The 21,559-nt window shown below is 41.6% G+C and overlaps 1 protein-coding gene across 4 annotated transcripts in view; it reads left to right on the top strand.

Annotated features, from left to right (window-relative positions):
• The first annotated feature begins 683 nt into the window (after window positions 1-683).
• VSTM2A (V-set and transmembrane domain containing 2A) overlaps window positions 684-21,559 on the top strand; it is a 28,543-nt gene continuing 7,667 nt past the window's right edge. For 2 of the 4 annotated variants that reach the window (XM_011280293.3, XM_011280294.3), the window contains exons 1-4: window positions 761-1,257; window positions 3,073-3,239; window positions 4,377-4,427; window positions 7,292-7,628. In XM_011280293.3, coding sequence (XP_011278595.1) covers window positions 1,179-1,257; window positions 3,073-3,239; window positions 4,377-4,427; window positions 7,292-7,628 — 634 coding nt within the window. In that variant the 5' untranslated portion in view covers window positions 761-1,178. Of the gene's footprint in view, window positions 703-760; window positions 1,258-3,072; window positions 3,240-4,376; window positions 4,428-7,291; window positions 7,629-21,559 lie in introns of those variants that run through there. The other 2 variants (XM_011280292.3, XM_019825254.2) reach the window with 2 other exon arrangements.

A 21,559-nucleotide genomic window follows, 5' to 3' on the forward strand; every position in this document is an offset into this window, starting at 1 on the left:
GGGAGCATTAGATAATTATTGTTGTGCAAAAGAAAAGCAAAGAAACAAAAAAGAAAACCCGTGCAATGGAGACCTTAATGGTATTTAAAACCCCTCCCCCATTCCAAAATACGTGTGAGACAGACGCAGGGAAGGCAGAGGGGCATATGGATTTTTTAAAAAATAATACAATAAAAGTAATCGTCGTGTGGTGGGCTTTTCTTTCTGGAAAATTCTCTCAATACGTGACTTTTCATACTTTTTGTCTTCTCCGTTTGCCAGCTAGAGTGGTATGGTGCCTGCATGAGCTTTCTCCTCCGCTGGAGGCTGTTCGGCACTAAATTCGTGAGGAATAATAGCATGTGATCATTCTAGTTAAAGCAGTTAATAACTGGTTAAGCGACATTTCCCTCAAACGACTGTTTTCCTCGCCCTAAAGCAGTCTCCTTCACCCCATCCCAATCCTCCCTTCCTCTTCAACAATGCCCCAACTTCCTCCCCAAATCTCCAGCTCCCAGCCCCCTGCAATCCTACACCGCAATCCTACAACTGTATTGTCCTCCTAAGCACCGAGCCGGTCTGCCGAGGCAAGAAGGAGTCAATCCATGGAGGGAAAAAGCAAACTGGAAAAAAATAAATGCTCCTGCTCCCCAGAAGGAAAACGTAGACGGAGCCGCCAAGCCCCGAGCCTGCCGCGGGCTGCCCGGCCCGAGTTCCCGGCAGGTGGGGAGCTGTCTGGCGCGCAGAGAGTTAAAGGCATCATCGCAGCCATTAGAGGGAAAAGTTGCGGCGCGGCGAGCCCGGTGAAGTCCTCCAGCCCGCCCCCCTTGCCCACTCCCCACTTCCCGAGCTGGCTCGGCGTTTAGGGAGGGCAGTGATCACGCAAGCCGGAGCAGCGGGCTGACGTTGGACGAGCTGCCAGGTAGCTGAGAGCAGGCAGCGAAGCAGCTGAGGCACTTCCCCGCGTTGCAAGCCCGAGTGTGGACTCGAAGCGTCTCCGAATCCGAGCCAGCTGGTTTTAACCTTCGCGAATTGCGCTCCCCTCTCCCCAAAGCCAGTGCTCGCTGAACCAGCAGCAGGATGTTTGCAGTGTCGCGCCCAGGGCTCTGAGACCGAGCCTCTGATACATTTGCATTCCTTTCTTTTAGGGCTTTTTGGCTGTCGGCTACACTGATGTGACCCCCCCTCCCCTTTTTGGAATGATGGGGATCTTTTTGGCGTATGTTGGATTTGTTTTCTTTTCCGTTTTATATGTACAACAAGGGCTCTCTTCTCAAGGTAAGTGTGTGCTCATTGGCAAATATACATTTGCTTGTGGAATGTGTGTGTGTGTGTGTGTGTGTGTGTGTGTGTGTTCTCTACATTCAAAGAACGGCCAAGCAGATGTAGTGAGATTCTTAGCAAGTAACGGTGGAATAGTGTTCTGTTTGGCATTTTTCTTTAAAGTTTATTAAATAGTAGGCAAGCTAGATTTGAGAGCAAGCCTAGTTGGTGCCTGACAATGAAGTGGGTTCCTGTGCAAGCGCAAACACAGGGGTGTGTGTGTGTGTGTGTGTGTGTGTGTGTGTGTGTGTGCGTGTGTGTATGTGCGCCTTGTATCTGTGTGCATGCACTGGGTAACCACTCATGCATACATAATCATCGCAAACAAACAGAGCTGGGGATGGGGGGCTCTCCATTGCCAGTCCTCAGTGTAGGCAGAATTGGTTTAGAGTTTCCTTTTTCTGGGTCCTTGCGACTTCGTTTGCATGTGTGTTTATCAAAGGACAGACTCCTCTGAGGACCCATAAAAAGGCACGACTTGCATCACAAACAGCAGCAGCCTGCTGAATCCAGTTGTTCAGGACTTCGCAGGCTGCAGTGATCATTTCAGCACCACGAACAACAGATCACATCTCTGCTGCCAGAAGACTGCATCACTTCTGCAAGCAGAAATGCTATCTTCCTCCTGGGAGCTGAAACAGAAAAGTCCTTTTCAGAGCCGAATGTCTTCTTTAACATCCGCTACTTCCTTTAAGTATAAATACGGTTCCACTTCGGTAGAGATCGTCTGGGTATTTCACAAAATTTTGAAAAGAGACACTGATGGTGCCTCTCTTTAAAAAGTGGGGGGAAGGTGCACCCACCCAAAATCAGTGCTACAGCCCCCCCAGTCCTGTCCATGAGTGTGCGTTGTAGTTGTGCACCTCCATCACCCACAAATCTCCCTAAGACTACTTTCGGGGAAACATCAGTTCCTTGCAAAGTGTCCCTTAGACAAGATAAGAACAAACACCCAAAGCATTCCATGTTGAAGAAATGCCTTTGGGGAAAAGGAACATTTCATTTTCGTGAGTTTCATCTTAACTCTGAATTTTGCAGAGTAGCAGTGTCAAGATCGATACTGAAAAGACTGAAAAAAAATATATCTCTGGTGGCTTCAAAATAGTCTTTAATCTGAACTCAAATGAGGGGTGTGATTCTTACATGCCATGATGTACAGCAATTGGCAGCGTGATGGCTTGATGAGAACAAATACAAAGGTGAATCTGGAAAGAAAGAAATATTCGCAGCTTAGAACGTGTGCAACTTGTTTCACTGCTGTGGTCTTATCGCAATCGCTAACCATTGTTTTGATATATCAGGAAGGTGCATTTTGACAGGTAATCACGATCCATTCTCTGTTATATGAACATCCAGTTAGTCACAGATTGTTTAGAAACTTAGCGCAAGAGGCTCTCCTCATAGATCAGCTTGGCAGATTTGTCAAAAATGTAGCTCACTGAATCCCTTTGTAAGTTTTGGGTAATGCTGCAGTCTGACAAAAGGTATGTGGGCATCTTGGCTAACAGAGGGGAGTTATTTGGCAAGCTTGTTAGCCTTTCCATTATCTGGACTTCATCAACAACAAAGTTATTTAGGCATGATCCCAAAAATGAGACAGGAACGAGGCAAAGGAAGGGGGGTTGGGGAGCCAGGCAAAGTCCGAGATGTCACGGAGGGGTTTTGTTGCCCTGATTTTTAAGTCCAAGAAAAATGTAGCGAGCTCTCAAGGAAAGAGAAGCTGACGAGAGTGGTGTGTACATTCCAACAAGATGCATTTCTGTTTTGCAGCAAAATTCACCGAGTTTCCGCGGAACGTGACAGCGACCGAGGGGCAGAATGTGGAGATGTCCTGCGCTTTCCAGAGTGGCTCTGCCTCGGTGTACCTGGAGATCCAGTGGTGGTTTCTGCGGGGGCCCGAGGACCTGGAGCCCGGGGCCGAGGTGGCTGGTGCGCAGGTAGCGGAGTCGCGTCTTCCGCAGCGACCCCCTGAGTGTGTCCCACTCACCCCCTTAGTCCTCTAGGTGTCCAGTTTAGGGGGCGCCCCCGGGGGCCCGCGTGGTTCTGTTAGCGCCACTGATGCCAGCAATACCAGGCAGTGAGCAGGAATGTGTCCTGCTGATATCACGTTAAAACCAAGGAGGACGTCCTGTTGTGGAGTCTTCCCCAGTTAAAACTGGGAATGACTTCCTCCTTTTAGTACCGGCGATGGTGGAGCTGTCCTTCCGGGACTGCTGTGTTGACACATCCCAGGACACTCTCCTCCCCTTTCCGGACGGTGGGGTGGGGAGGGATTGTTCTGTGTCTCCATCACACACACACACACACACACACACACACACACACACAGCGTCAGTTCTCACGACTGAGGTTGTCAGAAAAGAGATTGGGGGAGGGGGAGAGAGAAGGGAAAAGAGGAGGGGTAAGTGGAGGCGGGCAAGGGAGCGACAGAGAGGGGGAAAAAAGGCGGGGGCGGTGGAAAGAGGCGGGGAGAGAAGGAAAGACGGAAGGGAGAGGGGATGGGAAGTGAACGATGGAGGGGCCCGGAGGTGACTCCTCAACACCCCGGAGAGGAGGGCGGAGGGGTGGGGTGAGAAGGGAAAGGGAGGTGTGGAGAAAACGGAGCAGGGCTGGGAAAAGGAGGAGAAGAGGAAAAGGGAAGAAGCGGTGAGAGAGGAAAAGAGGGTCCGAGCAGAGATTGAACAGTTCAGCAAAAGAGACGGCGGCCTTATCGGAGCGGAAATAAAAAGGAAAATCTGGCAGAGACCCCAGGGAGGGGTCGCAGGCTGGGCTAAGACGCAGAATCCCGTCCCCGCAAACTTCCACCCGCGCCCGCGCCCCCTCGCGGGCCCGGCGCGTCCGGGACCCACCTCCCCGCGCGCGCGACTCGGCAGCGCCCCCGCGCGGTCCCCTCCCCGCGCCGCGGTGGCCTGGGCCGCGCTCGCCCTCGTCGGTCTCTTTTCTGAATCACCCCACCGGAGACGGTCCTACTGCCCCCGCTCGGGGCTCGTCCGGTAGGCTCCACGCGGCCGCCCCCGGGACCGGATGGGGACCGTGGGGGTCCCGAGTCTGAGCGTCGTCTCCTTCTCCCGCAGGTGGAGCTGGTGCCCGACCGAGACCCGGACAACGACGGGACCAAGATCAGCGTGAGTATCACAGCGACAGGCGACAGGGGGCGCGTGCCTTTGTCAGCTGCCAGGCAGGCCCCAGGTGAAAATTAGTGAATTTTAGGTTTTTTAAAAAGCCTTTTAACTAGTTGTCCCCGAGAAGGGCAATGTCACGAACGCAGGACGAGAACCAGTCTTCCCTTTCTTATTTCACTGGGTCCCAAAAAAATTGAAGCCGATTTAAAGATGACACAATAAAATTATTTACTTTAATATCGTAAGTATTTAAACAATTACTAAAGATTCGTTTTGCCGGCCAAAGAGTGTGACGCTTTTTTTCTCACTCTTTTTTAACAGTTAAATAAATAGTTATAAGCCTGTAGCGCTGCAATGCTAATCTTCATTCAAAATCATAGAAAGAATTATCCTTTAATAGGAAGTAAAGCACTAACTTATGAAAATCTTCCTAGGCAGGAAAAAATTAAAGCATTCAACGGGATGTTGAAATTTTCTTGAAAACACTCAATTTTCAATGTGATTCATAATGCATGCCATGTATTTCTAATGCAGTGCTCAAAATCATATAAAGCCAAAGCCAATATAAATATAAAACATAGTGGAGGAGGTTGACCTATTGAAAATATCGAGATGTATTTCGATTGTCCTGATTATTACTTTTAATAACTCTATGTGAAATTAGAAATAAAAAGAAAATTGTATCTTTTTACTACACCACAATTGAAACCTCCTACAATCACTTTATATTGATAGAACTGCCTAGCTCATTCATAAATAATAAAGAAGATTCCATTACTAGAAATGAAATAGTTGTATAATCAGGAAGTACAAGGTCTCCTTAGCGTATATATGTGTTTAGGAATTCTTTTATAAAACACTGATATATGTAAATTATAAAATACATGTATTTTATAAAAACACATAATATTTTATATAGTCTATAATTTTATAATATGAAACTAATATTTTATAAAATAAATGTAAATGTATAATCTAAACATGGAAGCAAATATCAAACAAAAATAAGACATAAACCAAAAACTACAATTTACCTTCATAAACTTATCGACTTTAGAATATTTTAATTCAATTATTATGCTATCACACAATTATTGTTTTCACACGATGCTAGAAAGGCTCATGGGTAAAATTAATTATTGACAATACTTTTCTTAAGTATTTCATTTTATATACATATATATGTGGCTGGATTGTTTACTGACTAGTCAGGTTTCACCCTTCACCCACGCCTATATCTTCCAAAAAGCGGTAAGGAAAATAGCTTCCCACATCCTGAACTAAGGAAGCATGCGGTTAAGAAACACGGTCATGCACACAGCTACTACATACTGCGACTAACAGTATTATCTATGCCAAAGGTTAATAAAATCTAGTAAATCAGCAAAAAATTCTCGTTATAAACTGAGGTAGAAAGTAGTTGGTTCCCAGTTTACCTCCAAGGTGACCTTGGTCATGTCATGTGTCTTAAACCAGCGGTTGTTAACAGAATTCTCAGGTATTCTTTTATGAAACATTGTGATAGCTTCACCTCTTGGAGATGCAGACTTAATGTTTCCACATTAATCCAAATGAGACCATTTTCTAACAGCTCCCTAGAGGATTCTAATGTGCAATCAGTGCTGAGAATCACGGATCCAACCCCCCAAATCTCAGTTTACTGTAAAAAAATAATCATATAAGTACTCCAACTATTTCAAACTTTATTAGGAGACTCAACTGACTATATTTGAAACGATTAGTCTCCATTATTTTTATAGTATTAGTATATTTATAAATAAGTTTGCATACAAATAAATACATACTATGGTTATGGTTCAACTGTTGGAAACTGTATACAACTCTGTAGGTAAAAACAGATGAGCGCTCCCCAAGTTTTCTTAATTACTTGGGGCATTTGAAAGTGTATGCCTTCTTCACTTCTTTCCCTGCCTTTCAAAATCATCCAAGGCCTTAAATCCTGGGTGTCTTATGAAATCCATCATCCGGTCAATCATGGATAATAGATGATGTATATAAAATCTAGCTGTTCTGATAAAGACGCTTATGGATATCTATGTGTATATGTAGATTCGACATAATATAAAATTATATATAATCTTACATATTACAATTATATATAATTTTGCTGTTAATCTGGCATTAAAATTATTAGAAGAAATAAGAAAGCCGGTTTCACTCTTGAAAATCAAACCAGCGTCTGATTGATGGCCTCTCCAGTTCCAGTAGCATAAAGACCCTATCATGGCCAGAAGAATGTACTCTGCCCATAAGACCAGGTGATATTAATCTGCACCCCAAGTCATGCCACCCCATGACTGTTGGTAAGCCTGCACCAAACATTTAAGAAGAATACTTAATATTCAAGCCTTGTGTCACTACCTTTAGTAAGGCATCCCCAATGTGGGGATAAAAACACATTCTCACTTAAACCCTTGTGTCCCCAACAACATAGTTTTGTGATCTCTCAGAGTTGTAAGCTGAAGTGATGACAAGAGGCAGTGCAAACCATATCCTTTACCTTATTATGTCCGTGTTTCGTTCAACGGAGCCAACCAGGCAGAGGTCAATCCCATGGTTGGAAAATGGCAGACCTGGAACCTAGGATCTGGGGACCACACGGCTGAGAGACTCTGGCGCTGGCCGGATTGAACTAATTACCCCATGATTTTGTGAAGCCAGTTGTTAGTGCAATGGGATAAATACGACCTTCGTATTTGACTGTTGAGAAAATAAATAGCTCTCTGACTGTGGCTACGAGGCTATTAAGACCCTTTCATTTCCCAACATTAGCAAGCTTAGGAGCACGTATGGGAACAAAATCATTTGATGTAGCACTTTTTTTTTTTCTACCTGCAATTTTTCAGACAGTGAAAGTCCAAGGCAATGACATCTCTCACAAGCTTCAGATTTCCAAAGTGAGGAAAAAGGATGAAGGCTTGTATGAATGCAGGGTGACAGACGCTAATTACGGAGAGCTGCAGGAACACAAAGCCCAGGCCTACTTGAAAGTCAATGCCAACAGCCATGCTAGGAGGATGCAGGCCTTCGAAGCCTCACCCATGTGGCTGCAGGATATGAAGCCTCGCAAGAATGTCTCAGTGGCCATTCCCAGCAGCATCCACAGCTCTGGCAACCAGCGAATGCACTCCACCTCCAGCCCTCAAGCGGTAGCCAAAATCCCCAAACAAAGTCCACAATCAGGTATGGAAACCCATTTTGAGCCTTTCATTTTACCACTCACAAACCTTCCCACAGGAAGATCCGTCAAGTAGAGTAGACAGGTTTATGTATGATGGTTTTAAAATTGGAGACCTAGTGCAGTTGGAATGATGACGAGATGAAGCACACGGGGCCTTCCCAGAGGACGTGAGTCACCCCGTTAGTCTCTGGCCGTGTACACGTCCAGGGGACCTAAGAGCTGGACTTTTTTTTTTTTTTCCTTCTGTATTTACACCTTAGAAGAACAGTAAATCATGTCATGTTGGTCGCATTATAAATGCATGTTCATTTTCTCTACAGATTTATGTATCGATAATGGCCCAAATTAAGAGACTTTCACTTAATCAAAATGTAAATGAAAGAGACAACACATTTTCAGCGGCCCCTAGCTTGAAGGCAGGATTGTTCTCCAAGGGCTTTTGATTTTGAAGGAGAAACTTCAGCTGCCTGTGATGAAAGTGATAATGATAATGGGAGGAAGTGAGGGGGGATGAAAGGCAGTAAGTAGTGCAGAGTTTCGGCAACTCCCGCAAATGTGCCTTCGATGCCAATTTAGGAGCTTAGTCACACATTTCCCAAGTCAGCTGTGCAAGTTAAAGCTGTTCTGAATAGCATTAATTTATGCAATCACTCAGCCAATGGAAACTCATTGAAGTTTTAACCTTGATGGGGGATAAAGGGTTCTTGGAATGAGCAGTCCCCTGCACGACCCCGTGACTGTTCTGTATTTTGTTCAAACACTTGACGTAATATTACAGGATGCAGGCAGCATAAAAATACTTAATTTATCGTTAAGTTTTTCCCTTCACCGTTTATCATTGAAGAAGTATTGATACTACTATTGGTAGTAGCAAATGACACTGCTAACATTCAAGGTCACTTTGGCCGTCAAATACAAAAACCTGGGCATTTCATTAGGATAATTTCAGATACATGTGTACATATATATTAAATATTTGCTGGTGAACAGCACTTTTAGAATAATGTGTGCCAACCTAGGCTTCCTTCTTATTCATCACGTGCTAATGGATATGATGTGTGGAGAGCTTGACTCAGGGTCCCTGGGGGTTTGCATCACCTTTAAATGTGGGTGAGTTTGCCTTGGTCCTGGCAGTTTCTGCCAGTCTGATGAATAAATAGCTTAGCCCCTTAGCCTCTCTAAGGCTCAGTTTGTGTGGCTTTGTCTCATTTTCCTCCTTATCATCTCTTTTGTTTCCCAAGTTAAAAAACAAGACCACAGGTAGAATATATATGTACATATATATGTATATGTATACATATGTATATACACATATGCATATGTAACACACGGAAACACACACACACACACACCCCTAGTGGTTAGAATTTTTGTATCCATTATTTAATAGAGATTCAATGTCTTTGGAGACATTGTCCCCCTCCCCTTCATGCAAAGATAAAAACAGAAGCTAGACACTATATGCAAAATTAGAGTAGCCTCAGCAGACAGTTTACAACCTTATTAGGGAGAACTCCAAATCATGGAAGTGAAATTATTAGCCTACATAGACTACTCCAAACTAGAGATCATAAATCTGTTCCACTGAATAAAATCAAATGCGTTACCTATTCCAATGGAGGATTTTAAGCATGGAATGAAATATTCTATTTCTAAATTATTTACTTTTGGATTAAGTAACGTACTCTCAAAATAGCTAACTTATCTTAATATATTTTTCTCAGTATTGTGATTGGAGCTAAATGGTAGAACTCTAGATATCTTCTAACAGTTTTCAAGTAGGAATCACCGCTTATTTTCCACCACACCACCAGCTTGACTTGTTTTCTCTAAAGCAAAGTGGGAGAAGGGATGCTGACTTCATGGATATGCATCCATGGATATGCATCCAGATATGCATGGATATATGCATATGGAAGAAAGGATGTAGACTGCATGCATAAGCATCCAGATATGCATCCAAAGCCATCTGCTTATAGCAAAGATTAATATGAAATATATCCAAATCTTTCATGTCTATGTTTTCCTACCAGTAGAAATACTAGAAAATATTTTTGATACATTTAGTAACATTTTTTAACTACTTCAGAAGCTGGGGTTGCCCAGCCACCCATTCTATATGTGTGTAAGTTTTTGAGCTTGCACAATTATTGTATACAATACAGTATCTGGGATGGATATTTATATAGTAGATTCACTGTAACACCTACATCCTGATTTATAATTTTGCTTTATAATTTTCCAGGTTATGTCCAAATAAAGCTGATTTCAATACCCATGCTTCATTTATTCACTCTCCATCCTTCCAAGAGCTTCTACTCCAGGCACAATGACACAAAAATGGGAGACATACTTCCTCTCTTTGTGAGCAAATACAGTATTTGTAAATTCCATTCATCATGCATCTTTTTTTTCCCCCTTGTTCTATTAAAGGCAAGACATAATGAAGACACAAAAATTAAAATCTTGCTTTTACAGGCCAAGATAGTAACCTTTTGTCTATTTTCGCTACCAGGAGGCATGCTTCACCCATGGTACATAAGACACTGTAATATTAACCCGGGTTACAAAAGGCTGGTTTATCTGGCCTTTTCTCTTCACGATAGTCTTTGACTTGGTTGAGTAAATTATTTAGGCTGAATTACTCAACTCCTAATTCATAGTATTTTTCTGTCAAAGGATTTTTGTCTCTCTGTAGGACAAGCACTAACTGAAAGTAACTCTGTATATATACCTAGATATAATGTTCAAATTGTCATACAATTAACCAGTTTTCCTAAAAACAGAAATTTACATGGAAAAAAAAAAGATGGAAAAAGAGCCTATTACCATCTACGTATCACAAGATAAAGATACATTTAATTATCATTTAATATAGCTAGTCCCATTTTTCCAAAAGTTAGTGAGCATGTGACTGGACCCTCCGGCTTTAAACTGTTTACCTTTATGACATCGCCTTTTCAATTCACTTGAGTAATGCACAATTAAAACCAAAATAATGAGGGAAAATGATAAAGCAAACGGATAGACAAAACCTGGCTTTTGCAACCCCTTGTTTTCTCATTGCCAGTTCTTTTGAACTTCAGTTTTGTGCACCCATAACTGACATTGAAAAAATGTCCTGTAGATGTTCTGAAGAGGAAGAAATTCCTGATTCTACTTCCATCTTCACAGGGAACACCCAGATGTACTGGAGCGCTCGCGACTCCCCAAACACCTCCCTCTACACACCCTTGTCTACTTGCTTCTTCCCGTCTCATCCCCCTTCCAGGAGCCAAAGGTGCCCCCCACAGGAGTTTGCCACCGTCCAGTCCTCCCTTTGTCCCTCTCTTCTTTCCCGGCTGCTGGACCCCTCCCCATGCCTGGAAAACTGGCAAATTGGACTGAAGGCACTAGCCTCCAACCACCATCCGGCAGGGGGCGCCGGTGCCCACTCCGCCTTCCTAGCACCTCCTTCCCTGCCAGCCCTGCAGTCAGTCCCCAGCCCCGTCCCCTCACCTCCCCTGTCTTGTCCTGCGCAGTTGCTAGGAACATCAGTCTTCCCGTGTCCTCTTGATTGGCTGGTAGAGTTTCACGTTTGTTGGCTTCTCCCCAAAACGCCTCTCTTGAATGTAGACCTCTTCCATTCTCAACTCTCCGAACTTCTCATCCACTGTTAGGATTTCCACTGCTAACTTTCCCTCAGAAAACTCCTCCACCCCTGTTTCCAGTTCTGATTTCTTTCTGGAGAGCCAGACTGCGGTTCACTCTGGTCCCCCAGTGCATCTCCACATGTGCCTTCTACAAGCACTGTGGCAGGGTAGAGAGGGCTGCACCTTTGTTGACTGCACCCATTGACACCTGGGGCCTTTCCTCCCTGCCCCCCGCCGCCCCAGCCCGGCTGGCATGAGACACTTAGACAGGAAGGTGTAAGATAATGTTATGCAAGCACTGCAACGCCCAGTCGAGAGACCTAGCCTTTCTGTTGTTGGCTTTCTAGCTTCTGCTGTTGGCCTCTTAGAAGCCAGGCGTCATAAAAAGACAGCTACCTTGAGACCGCCTTACTGAGTTGACAGAAGCCCAAGCGGGCCAACCTTTACCTTCAGCCCTCACTGCTATTTCAACCAGCACCTTGCAGCTGAGCCCAGCTGACATTAACTCCTGAGAAATAATGAAGAGTTGTAGGATGGTTTGTTTCACAGTGATATCTAGGTTAGGCCCCCAAACGCAAACAACTCAAAACTGAGTTTATTATCTTAGCTTCCTCACCAAAAAGAAATGTTCTTCCTCCGGGGTTCCCCAATCCTTTTAACAACATGATCACCATCCACAGGTCTTGTGGAAATCTTGAAAATGTTCTTATTTCCTCTTCTTCCGGTTGCCACAATGAATCAGTTATTCAGTCCTCCAAATGGTCTCTTTAAGATAAGCTTGAACAACTGCGTTTTTTTTTCCTGTTCCACCAATAGAGACTTTGTTCTCAAGATGGAGCCTGTTCACTTTCGGCATCTCTTGCAACAGCTCCTAATACTTTGCCTGTTTAAATTCTAATGCATCGAACAGATCACAACAGAGCAAGTATGATATAATTACTATTTCCAAAGCACCATCGCAAACTTGCGTGGTGTAATTTCCAGCCTTGTTGCTCCAGCTTTCCCAATCCTCACGCCCATAATCTTCTTAATTGGTATTTCTGCAACATTTTCAGATACTGTTTTACCTCTGTGACTTTGCAACTGTGTTTTCCCTGCGTGGGCCCTTCCCTCTTTGCTGAGTTCCTACTCAAATGCAAATTCTTTTATAAAGCTTCCTCCTTCGTCTTAGAATTGGTTGTTTCCTCTTTCAGGGCTCAAAGCAACTTGTTTACACTTAACTTTGAAGCCATTGTTGTGCCTTGTAGTGTAGTGTAGGAATTTTTCCTGGGGCTTTCCTCCTTTCCTGGCTGGATTCTGCCCTACTGGGAAGCCTCAGGCTCAGGGGATAGTCGGTCACCCAACTATAACTCCTAGGCTCCAAATATTACAATTTGCATTTGCAATCCACCAGGTGCCTGGAACAAGTGGAGTTCATGTTTGCTGGAGGAAAGGGAAACAGAGAGGGACAGTAAATCTTTGTTTTTGTTGTTTTTTTCCTTATAATTATATTTGCATAAGTACATAATACTGCCACTATTCCAAAACTGAACGAGACTCTAAAACATTGTTTCTCGAAGTGTAGTGCAGACGACCTAAGCCAGGCTCACCAAGGGAGCTGGTTAAAAATTCATATTCAAAGACTCCACCCAGGACCTACTGAATGAAAGTCTGAATCGAGAACCAGAAAGAAGTATTTTTATGTGCAGCAAATTACGAAAATCATTAGCTGTACAAAGTTCTTATAGGCGAGGAAAGAATTTTGTATCGTTTCCTAGGAGATAGGCATGCATGTGTTCGATGCTACAAAATCCTTTTTTTGAAACTGGCCTTTGGCCATCGTTTATTTTCCAGTGTAGAGATAGACTTGTGCAAAGCTGTTCTCTTCACTCCCGTGATCTGCAGCTGGCACTTACAGGAAATCTGGCCATTGGTTAAGGGGTAGTTCTGTTTCCGCGTGTGGAGTCTCTAGTCACTCAGCAGGGACGCTGATTCTCTGAACTCCGAAATATGATTGTGTTTTCACCAGGAGGTGAACCTGAACACTGAGAGGCAGCTGCCTTGCTACAGCTGCTAGATGCCAAGAGCTCCTGGAGCTCCCCTGCTGCCGATAAACATGGCCGCTTTCCAAAAGTGGCCAGATCTAGGAAGAATGATCCTGAAACAGGATTCAAAGCTGCCGGTGGGGGTGGGGGTGGGGGTAGGGGTGGGGGGATGGGAGGGGGCAGCTGAGGGGCTGAGGGGCTTGCAGGAGATTGTTTTCCTCACTTAAAATATGAGGAAATGGTGCATTGCATCCAGGTAGAAAGCCCATGATATGATTTGGACCTCAATGTTGATTTTGGTTTAAATGATCCAACTTGGCTGCTTACACAGGTTAAATTAATTTGATCATCGTAATTCTATCAGTTAAATGGCTGCTATGTAAATCAAGTGTCTATGAATAAGATGAAAAATAGATTTGAGGCAGTGCTTTAGATAATACCAGCCAAGGAATCTGCTTGAGCCATGTTTGAACCAGAATTATGTAGATTAAAAGTCTATACTGGCTAAATTCTCTCGCAAACCATACTTCACTCATTGAAATTCAGTACCTATCTGGCTCTATAAAACCAAGGGCCAGCTATATGTTGGGAGGGCTTTTCAATGCACGACTGGACACATTAAGGTTTACCTGTGATTTCCAGGAGCTCTGTAATTACGGAGCCATAAAGCAGAATTGTCAGGGTTCTAAGCTCTTGTCTCTAATGATTGCATGATCCTTGAGATTTCAGAAAGCTGCCAGAGAAGCAGCTATCTGGATAGATGGCCAAAGGTTTGAGAAGTTGCTGGAAAGACTTAGTTTGGTTGGCCAAGGTAACACACATCTTAAAAGAGAAAAATGCAGGGTTTCTTCTCCCAAGGATTGCTGCTGCCACCTATAGCTACCACAGGTGCATTCGTATCAGCTGCAAGGGGTAGAAATAAACAGGAAGATGTTCCTTGGACCTTCTGCCTCTTGCCTTGGCATTCACCAGCAGGAGCAGTAGGCACAGCACTTAAGGAGGACGTCCGTCCCCATCTCATGTCCATCACTCATAGCTGGTCATGTCTCCATATCCTCATTTATTAAATGGAAACTATGGTATAATCTTCACCGAGTTTTGAGGATTCAATGAAATTAGATACAGAGAGAGCTCGGCATTGATCAAGCCCTCAATAAATGATAACTAGTTGTTGTATTAATGAGACTGTTGTTGCATGTGCATTGTTATTATGATGATGATTATTAGGAACCGTGAAGTCCTGAGAGTACATGGTCTACACCACCTGGCTCCACTGTGGCGGAGTGTGTGTATTGAGTGTGTGTAGGTGATGAATTAAAGAAGGAAGACTGAGTCTTCATTCCTGGCTCACGTTTTGTTGTGCATAATTTCAGAACTTCCTTTTTTACTCTGTCACAATGCCATTAGTTGATGACAAATTTCCCCCTAGATAACCATACTAAATATATTGGCCACCAGCTGTCTTGCCCAAGGTTGTAACTAGACCCTTATTGTAAAGCATAATAAAACTCCAAAGGATTGTTAGGAATTTGAACTGTGTGGCCGGAATAAGCAACATGTATTTGGAAACCACAATTATACACCTCGGCTGCTCTCTTCATTAATTTCAAGCTTTCCAAAAATGACCCTCAGAATTTTTAAAATTGTAAAATAATTAAACATACATCTGAAAACATAAACAAGTGAGGCTAGTTAAAAGCTTTAAAAAGAGAAAAAAAATAAAATGGATTTAGGTAAACCAATAACCCTCAGCTTGTTTGTTGAGTGAGCTGTGTACAAAATATCTCTGAACCTCAGGAGTCATTATTTATGACACTGAAATATTAACACATATGCCCTAAGGGTCATTTCCAGCAGTAAGTGACATGATGTATTTTAACTATCTATCAGGGTAAACCTGGCAGTGATTGGTTCCTTTTTCTGTACCTACCAGATATTGAAGCATATTATTAAGTAACTATGATTGAAAAGGTAGCAAAGGAACACAAATATGAATAGGGATGAAAGAAAATAAGAAGCCTGGGAAGCTCTAAAATTACATAAAATAATACAAGAATTAAGAAAGGATTGATTTAATTAATGTGACAAAAGGAAACATTGTCATAATTTAGGATATATATCCAGATGAACTCAAATTAATTAAAGAGCAGAGCAGAAAAGAAAAATCAGATTTAGAAAGATTAGCATAAAATCAGATGCCTGAGGCTCTCAAGATTTTAAGTTACAAAATATACAAGTGAAAGTAACATTTTACTGTAAGAAATTAAAAAAAAATTTTTTTTGATTAAGTCAAATGTAAATAAAACACGATGCTGCAGACAAGGAAATATGTACATCTAATACTTAGGAAAAGAATAAAATAATATCAATTTTACATATACTATGATTATGTACTCCATTCTAAATGACTTAGAGATAGCAAAATACACTTAAGCCTATTTGGGTGTGGACAGCAATACCCAAATAGAAAATATTTGGGGCATAATAATTCTCAACAGTACCAACAAAAACGAAAGATATGCAGTATCTAGTTTTCTTTTTAAAGACAATAACAAGCATTCTAAATATGAAGACCGTTGGAACACTTGGTTCAGAGAGTTGAGGTTTGCATAAATGAATAAATATGCTGTGTCTTTGGATGGGTGATCTCAATTTAAAAAATGTCAAGTTTTTCAAAAGTAGTTATAGACTTGATGCAGTCTCAGTCAAAACCCTAGTCTTTTTTTCAAACTTGACACATATAATCTTGGCAAAGATTTTTAGAATCAACATGTATCATCAAGGTTACAGGGACTCAAGCATTTTGGTATATGATTACTTACATGGTGAATTGGTACTTTCCTTCTGGAGAAAAATTTATCTGGAAAGATCAGTCACAGGGCTTTAGATTGTGTGGCCCACTTGTGCTTGAAGTAATATTCCTGGGAGGAGATTCCAGAAAGATCAGTGGGAAGTAGGCCCAGACCCATGCTTATTACAGAGGTCATCCCTAAATTGGAAATACTCAAATGACCATCAGCAAGGAAGTTACTTAATGAATGTGTTAAAATGTTAAAACCATACAGTGACTGTTACACAGCTTCTAAAATCAAGTTTTGATGAAACTAGGTAAGATTCAACACATAGTATAATGTGAAAGATACAGGACAAAAGATTAAAGTCAAAAATATAGGATATAAAACTTTAAATCAATCTGAGATACTTGCATAGAAAAATGACAAGAAATATATGAAAATGTACGTCCAAAGTCAAGATGTAATGATTATTTTTAATGTTTATTTATTTTTGAGAGAGAGAGAGAGCAGGAGAGAGGCAGAGAGGAAGAGGAAGACACAGAATCTGAAGCAGGCTCTAGGCTCTGAGCTTTCAGCACGGAGCCCGACGCAGGGCTCAAGCCCACAAACTGCAAAATCATGACCTGAGCCAAAGTAGGACACTTAACCGACTGAGCCACCCAGGCACCCCAAGATGTTATGATTTTTAATTGTTTAATTATTTTGTATGTATAATTAACATTTATATGGTGATAATTTATTACTTTTGTTACATTGGGGGGAAAAACACATCATTTAAAATTTCCCAGATTTAAAGATAGTCCAGTGACAGGCAACTCATGACAGAGAAAACAAACTAACAAACAAATAAAATATATTAAACAAATAAAAACAAAAAGGCAAGGTAAAATAATGGTGCATGATTGTGGAGGTCATGACAAATTAAAAACATATACACACATACATGTATGTGTACATGCACATATTTATACACACGTGCACACGTGTGTGCACACATAACGTTAGAAGTCCTAGCATGGAAGTAGGAATTCTCAGAAATTCTAGTAGCATCGAAGTTAAGAACACTGCATCTTATTTCCTGTGAGCTAGATGGATAATCTGAATGTCAAATTATTTTTTTTTATTTTTCTGAACATAACGAGTGTGATCTTGATAAATTTATTTTGATGAAACTAATCAAACTCATATAAAGTCCATAAATTACATATCATGCAATCATTTTCCTCTCAATAGCATGACTCATTCGGCCCCCAATTCAGAGGGATTTCAGAGTGATGAATAATGGTGCAGTCATTGAGGCTATCAAGGAAAATTAGTACCCCGGAGGATTTATAAATGATAATTATGTTTTATTTAATATGTCTTTTAAAAAGCCTGAGAGAGCATTTTTGCATGAATTTAGAACCCTATATGTATAAAACAAACCCAAGACAGGTTAAACTCTTGGTGTTTGAACTAAAGCCAATGGTAAAACTAGGCGTTAGGATTCCCTATTCCGTGAAGCTGATGACTGTGGATCTGTTGAAAAAGTAAACTGCAAGAAATTACATGAAGCAATTTTATTAGCTTCACAGGCAAAAGTACTTTAATAAAGATTAAGTAATGCAGTCACTCTATATTTTAAAGTAGACAGGTCTTAGGCATTGCACAAGGAGGGGGTCTATTATGGGACTGCTTTTTTTCTTGTTTTATTTATGTTTTGTGTTACAGACACAATCTCAGCAACATCTTCTTCAGCCCTGGAACACATTTGAGCTTTAATTTTTCTTATTAAATAAGTTTATTAATTTTTCTCACTTCTCTTAGCAATGTAAATGGTTAATTTGAAAAACCCTACATGTAGGGAGCAAACAATAGGATCACAAGTACTAAATAGAAAGAAAAACCCTTTAGAATGTAAAAACTCAGTTTCAAACCATCTGAAAATATAAGTATTTTATAGATATGAACTATGTCTAGATATTTTTGGTGTTAATGCCGTGTCTAAATATTGTATTTAGCATGTAATTAGAGAGAGAGAGAGACAGAGAGAGAGAGAGAGGCAGGGTGTGAGCAGGGGAGGGGCAGAGAGAGAGGGAGACATAGAATCCGAAGCAGGATCCAGACTCTGAGCTGTCAGCACAAAGCCCAACGTGGGGCTCGAACTCACAGACTGAGAGATCATGACCTGAGCCAAAGTCTGACATTTAACCCACTGAGCTACCCAGGCGCCCCAAGTTACATGATTTTTTATGTAATTCAGTCAATCTATAAGAAAAGAACCCCAGGCCCCTTATGTATTAATGGAGAGAGAGGATTAGAAATTACAATTGGACCATCCTTCATTACATACCATGACAACAATATTCATGTATTTAAAATTGTATTTAATAACAAATTATGTTTAGGACATTTGGTAAGCATTCCTGGCAACTACATATTTTTCTTGTATGTACATGCCTTGATAAAGGGGATTTTAAATGCTTCAACTATCTCTGTTAATTACATAATTCTGATGGCTAAGGTCATTTCTGTTCTGAGGATAATTTGTAAAACATTATAATTTAGATAATTTTGAAATGGCTGGATTAAGGAAAAAGATAAAACCATGGGCTCAAATTTAGAAAATATATGGGTAAAGTCTCAAAACATGTTTCTTATGTTAAAATAGGTGTGTTTTCTGAAGCTATATAATTGATGTTTTTCTAAAAAAGATCTTAACATTTATTCATTTTTGAGAGACAGAGTGTGAGCAGGGGAGGGGCAGAGAGAGAGGGGGACACAGAATCTGAAGCAGGCTCCAGGCTCCGAACTGTCAGCACAAAGCCCGGCATGGGACTCAAACTCATAAACCCTGAGATCATGACCTGAGCCGAAGCTGGATGCTTAACCGACTGAGCCACTCAGGTGCCCCAAGGTTTTTCTACATCCTATTGGCAGTAGGTACTCAAATAATTTTTTCCTCAAAAGCAAACATTGCTGTACAACTAAAATGGATTTTTTAAAGATTTTTTTTCCAAATGTTTATTTACTTTTGAGAGAAAGAGAGAGAGGTAGAGAACAAGGAGGGGAGGGACAGAGAGAGAAGGAGACAGTATCCCAAGCAGGTTCTGTGCCAATGGCACAGAGCCAGATGTGGGGCTCGAACTCACAAACCATGAGATCATGACCTGAGCCTAAACCAAGAATTGGATGCTTAACCAACGGAGCCACCCAGGCACCCCAAAGGTGATGTTTAAATGTAGGCAAATTACTGTGTAAATTTTGTTGAAATCTTTACTTTTCAATTTATGTAAGAGGATAAGTGAAAAGTGAAATCACATTTCCGCAGCTATTTTTCTTTCCTTGTCTTTCCTTGACTTCTGTTTCTTTACTCTGAGTGCCGCAGTTGCCATTTCTGTAAAAATATGAGATGTGTTTCTTTGACGAGAAATTCTTCTCTGGTGATGTTAGGGGAAGGGTGATCTATAACAACAGATTCTTTATTTCACCAATTAGTGAGTGATGGCTCAAATCTGAAAATACAGCTTTCTTACCTCTTCACTTAGTAGTCAATAATTCTAGCTGTGGTGCACTCTTATTTTTTAATGTTTATTTATTTATTTATTTATTTAGAGAGAGAGAGAGAGAGAGAGAGAGCATGAGAGCTGGGGAGGGACAGAGAGAGAGGGAGAGAGAGTAGGGCAGGGCAGAGAGAGGAGGAGGGGGGGGAGCGAGAGGGAGAGAGATGGGGAAAGGGGCAGAGAGACAGGGAGGGAGAAGATCCCCAGCAGGCTCTGCTGTGTCAGCATGCAGCCCAGCGTGGGGCTGGATCTTAGGAACCATGAGATCTTGACCTGAGCCAAAATCAAGAGTTGGATGCTTAACTGACCGAGCCTCCCGGGAGCCCCTGTGGTGCTCTTTGTATCAGCTTCCTCACTCAGGGCAGACAGTCATAGCCTACCCTGATGCAAGGTCATTCCACATTGATCCCAGTTGTCTTCATAATTTCCTCTCACATTCCCCAAGTTGAATGTGCTTATTTAAGCTCTTTGGGAAAGGTGGCGTTTTTCAACAACACTGTCAAACTGCAACAAAACCACGTGTGTGTGCAGTCCCTAACAGGGGGTTTGTGATCATACCAACAAGATGTGGATTAATATCTACCTTTGTGTTATGAATAAAGAATATGCTAGTTAATAATGAAAACATACATGCAGGAAGGATAGTTAAACTCTGTGGGTAAAGAGTTGCCAGCCTCTCCGCAGCATTTATTTATATACTGGTGGATGTGACGCTAATAATAAATCATTCTTATTCATGCATCAAAGGAGTTATTAAATGCATGTAGTATTAAAAACCTCACTCTGAGAACATTTTGTTTTCCACTAATTTATATTGTTCTCCATTCCATCTTGTCAAAACAGCTCATATTTCCAAATATTTCTAATAGGCAGAATTGAGAGAGTCTAGAGTTTTCAGGCATGAAGAATCACAGGAGGAAATTATGATGCAAATTACCTTTTGGAGTGAAACAAAACTGGTTTTGAATGTCTGCGGCACCACCCACTGGCTGGGTAAACTCGAGCACAGAGAGTCAGGTCCTTAAGTAGCAAAATGATTATCGTAACTTCATGGGATCCCAAGCAGAGGTCAAGAAATAACAAACGTTCAAGAAATATTAGCTGCTGCCATTGTAATCATCATCCGGTCTGCACCCAAAGCAGTCTTACCTGGATGAATGAGTTACCATGAAAGTGGGTTGTGAGATGCACTATGGCCTTAGCAGGTGGGAGGCACCATCGCTTTATATGTTCCTTCTCAAGTCAGCGTACAAGGTAGGTAGAAATCCTGAAATCCTGCCAAGGCTAGATTCTCGAAAATTCTGTGGTGAATGGTGTATCATCTCGTCAGTCAGATCTTGAGTACTTGGGCAACTTCACTTCCCACCCCCCCCCCCAGCTCCAATAAGAGGCCTCATAACTAGAATAGAGGTGTAAATTTGCTGACGAAAGGAACGCAGGAAAGGAAATTTAAACAGCTAACCTGCCAACATGCTGGGGCACAGTAAAATAGGCAATTTATGTATTAGGTCAAAATGAAGCACACTTCTTTTAAAAAATGGATTTCTGGAAGAAATTGGCACTGGATCTGTAAGAATTCTAATAAAAAGATATTCTTTTCAAAAAATTATAGGATAAAATCATTCTATTATTTGACCTTTCCCCTTAAATAGTGATTTAGTATGTGCAAACCTGAATAAAAATTGCATTAAAAGCTAGCCCAAATTTTCTCACACAGCTATTTTCATTTCTTAAAACTGGAATCTGTAATAAAAGAGAAGTATGTCAAAGGGTCTGTCTGTTCCCAGAGCTGTAATGGACACTCATGCTTTATAAACTTGGCCTCCTTACAGACCAAAAAAAAAAAAAAAAGTCTTTGACAGTTGCTTCCTTTTTTTATTGGAGCATTTTCATTTTTAGGTTTGTTCAGATGATAAACCTTGCTAATATTCACTTTCACA

The sequence above is a fragment of the Felis catus genome, chromosome A2 (genome assembly GCF_018350175.1).
Source record: "Felis catus isolate Fca126 chromosome A2, F.catus_Fca126_mat1.0, whole genome shotgun sequence".
Taxonomy (NCBI): Eukaryota; Metazoa; Chordata; class Mammalia; order Carnivora; family Felidae; genus Felis; species Felis catus.